Genomic DNA, 2,479 nt, shown 5'->3' with positions numbered 1-2,479 from the left:
TGCCGTCTAATTGGCTTACTACACTTACATGTGATGCTGTCATGTGAATGGTGTGCGAGGACTGAGTTCTTAAAATGCATGTGGACGTGAGTAAATCCTGCAGAAGACTCCTGAGCAGATGGAACCAAGCACTGCTTGTTACCTGCTAACCACTGACAAAGCAGAACGTTTCTCTTTGGAATGTGAACTTAAAACTTATTGTTTCTTTGGGTTATAGCTGCAACAAAAAAACTTTTTTGTGTGTTAACTGACTTTTAGTTGAGAACGACTACATATCTAGATAAAATCCTTGGTCAGATCTTTAGGACTGTCATGTAAATGTGTGTCTAACATGTCCTACATCACTCCATCTAAGACTAACTTCACTGTTGGACTGCAAGTACCGAGGGATACTGGAAGTCTTGTTATTTTCTGCTCCAATTACAGCATCCTGCTGTGTGTTGCTCTTCATCAATGGGACCATGCTACACATCTTGAGGAGTAAAGCAGTGTTTCGTGAGACAGCCTGTTATGTTCTTCTTTATAATTTACTTTTTGCAGACACCATACAGATGGTCCTGAGTCAGTTATTGTACTTACTAGCTGCTTGTAGAATCAGACTGACATATCCTGTTTGTGGCTTTCTTGTCATGCTTGCCAATCTCACAACTGGGATCTCTCCTCTCACACTGGTGGTGATGTCTCTGGAGAGATATGTAGCTGTGTGCTACCCTCTAAGGCATGCTAGCATCATCACCATCAGGAACACAGCACTAGCGATCATCATAGTTTGGGCCGTCAGTTCACTAAATGTTTTTATTCGACTGATTTTGCTGTTAAATTTTCAATTTGAAGACTTAGAGAGTCTCCAAATGAAAGACTTTTGCTCTAACACCCCTTTGTTGCTTGGCCCCATGTCTGATCATTATGACAAAGCTTACACTTGGGTTATTTTTGTATCTGCTGGTGTTGCAGTTACTTGCTCCTATATTGGTGTTATGATAGCAGCCACGTCGGCCTCCACAGATAAAGCTTCAGCCCGTAAGGTTCGTAGCACACTGCTGCTGCACCTGATACAGTTAGGCCTCAGTCTGTCCTCAACTATTCATGACCCTTTGGTTACAGAGATCTCAAAAGTCCTTGACAGAGTAACATTTTTACGCATCTACAGTATACTTTATGTGTCTATGATCCTTTCCCCCAGATGTTTGAGCCCACTTATCTATGGCATTAGAGACCAAACGATCAGAGGCATCCTCATGTACCATCTGTGCTGTCAAGTAAAACTGCCCAACAGTATAAAATTACTCAAATATTAAATTAATGTAATTTGGAATAATACTGTATATGTTGTTCTAAAGAAAAGCAGACTCTAGTGTATAAACAAAGCTAATGTTGAAGACAACCAAGCTGACATCATATTTCTGCTTTATACTATACTGTAAGTCTTTTCTTATTATTGCATAATAGTAATAAAAGCAAGGCAATGAAGCTGCTTTCTAAATTATGTCTGTTGTGTACATTCTGGACAACTAATATACAGTGGCTTGCAAAAGTATTCGGCCCCCTTGAACTTTTCCACATTTTGTCACATTACAGCCACAAACATGAATCAATGTATTTGGAATTCCAGGTGAAAGACCAACACAAAGTGGTGCACACGTGAGAAGTGGAACCAAAATCATACATGATTCCATACATGATTTTTTTCTACAAATAAATAACTGCAAAGTGGGGTGTGCGTAATTATTCAGCCCCCTGAGTCGATACTTTGTAGAACCACCTTTTGCTGCAGTTCCAGCTGCCAGTCTTTTAGGGTCTGTCTCTACCAGCTTTGCACATCTACAGACTGAAATCTTTGCCCGTTCTTCTTTGAATCAGCTCCAGCTCAGTCAGATTAGATGGGCAGCGTTTGTGAACAGCAGTTTTCAGATCTTGCCACAGATTCTCGATTGGATTTAGATCTGGACTTTGACTGGGCCGTTCTAACACATGGATATGTTTTGTTTTAAACCATCCCATTGTTGCCCTGGCTTTATGTTTAGGGTCGTTGATGCTGGAAGGTGAAGCTCCGCCCCAGTCTCAAGTCTTTTCTTCCAAGATTGCCCTGTATTTGGCTTCATCCATCAACTCTGACCAACTTCCCCGTCCCTGCTGAAGAGAAGCCCCCCCAGAGCATGATGCTGCCACCACCATATTTGACAGTGGGGATGGTGTGTTCAGAGTGATGTGCAGTGTTAGTTTTCCGCCACACAAAGCGTTTTGCATTTTGGCCAAAAAGTTCCATTTTGGTCTCATCTGACCAGAGCAGCTTCTTCCACATGTTTGCTGTGTCCCCCACATGGCTTGTGGCAAACTGCAAACGGGACTTGTTATGGTTTTCTGTTAACAATGGCTTTCTTCTTGCCGCTCTTCCATGAAGGCCAACTTTGTGCAGTGCACGACTAATAGTTGTCCTATGGACAGATTCCCCCACCTGAGCTGTAGATCTCTGCAGCTC

At 42.1% G+C, this 2,479-nt stretch overlaps 1 protein-coding gene across 1 annotated transcript; it reads left to right on the top strand.

Moving 5' to 3' along the window:
• The first annotated feature begins 393 nt into the window (after positions 1-393).
• Positions 394-1,298, top strand: LOC120738058 (odorant receptor 131-2-like). The gene has a single exon (XM_040039097.1). It carries the CDS (start codon positions 462-464, stop codon positions 1,296-1,298), a length of 837 nt encoding a protein of 278 aa, XP_039895031.1. The 5' UTR covers positions 394-461.
• The last annotated feature ends 1,181 nt before the right edge of the window (positions 1,299-2,479 follow it).

Source organism: Simochromis diagramma, unplaced genomic scaffold, assembly GCF_900408965.1.
Source record: "Simochromis diagramma unplaced genomic scaffold, fSimDia1.1 OVJJ01000323.1, whole genome shotgun sequence".
NCBI lineage: Eukaryota > Metazoa > Chordata > Actinopteri > Cichliformes > Cichlidae > Simochromis > Simochromis diagramma.
Note: the sequence above shows the minus strand (reverse complement) of the source record. Positions and strands in the feature narration are given on the sequence as shown.

Bases quoted from the DNA above. Each gene is read 5' to 3' on its own strand.
- LOC120738058 (XM_040039097.1), top strand. From the start codon at position 462: ATGCTACACATCTTGAGGAGTAAAGCAGTGTTTCGTGAGACAGCCTGT.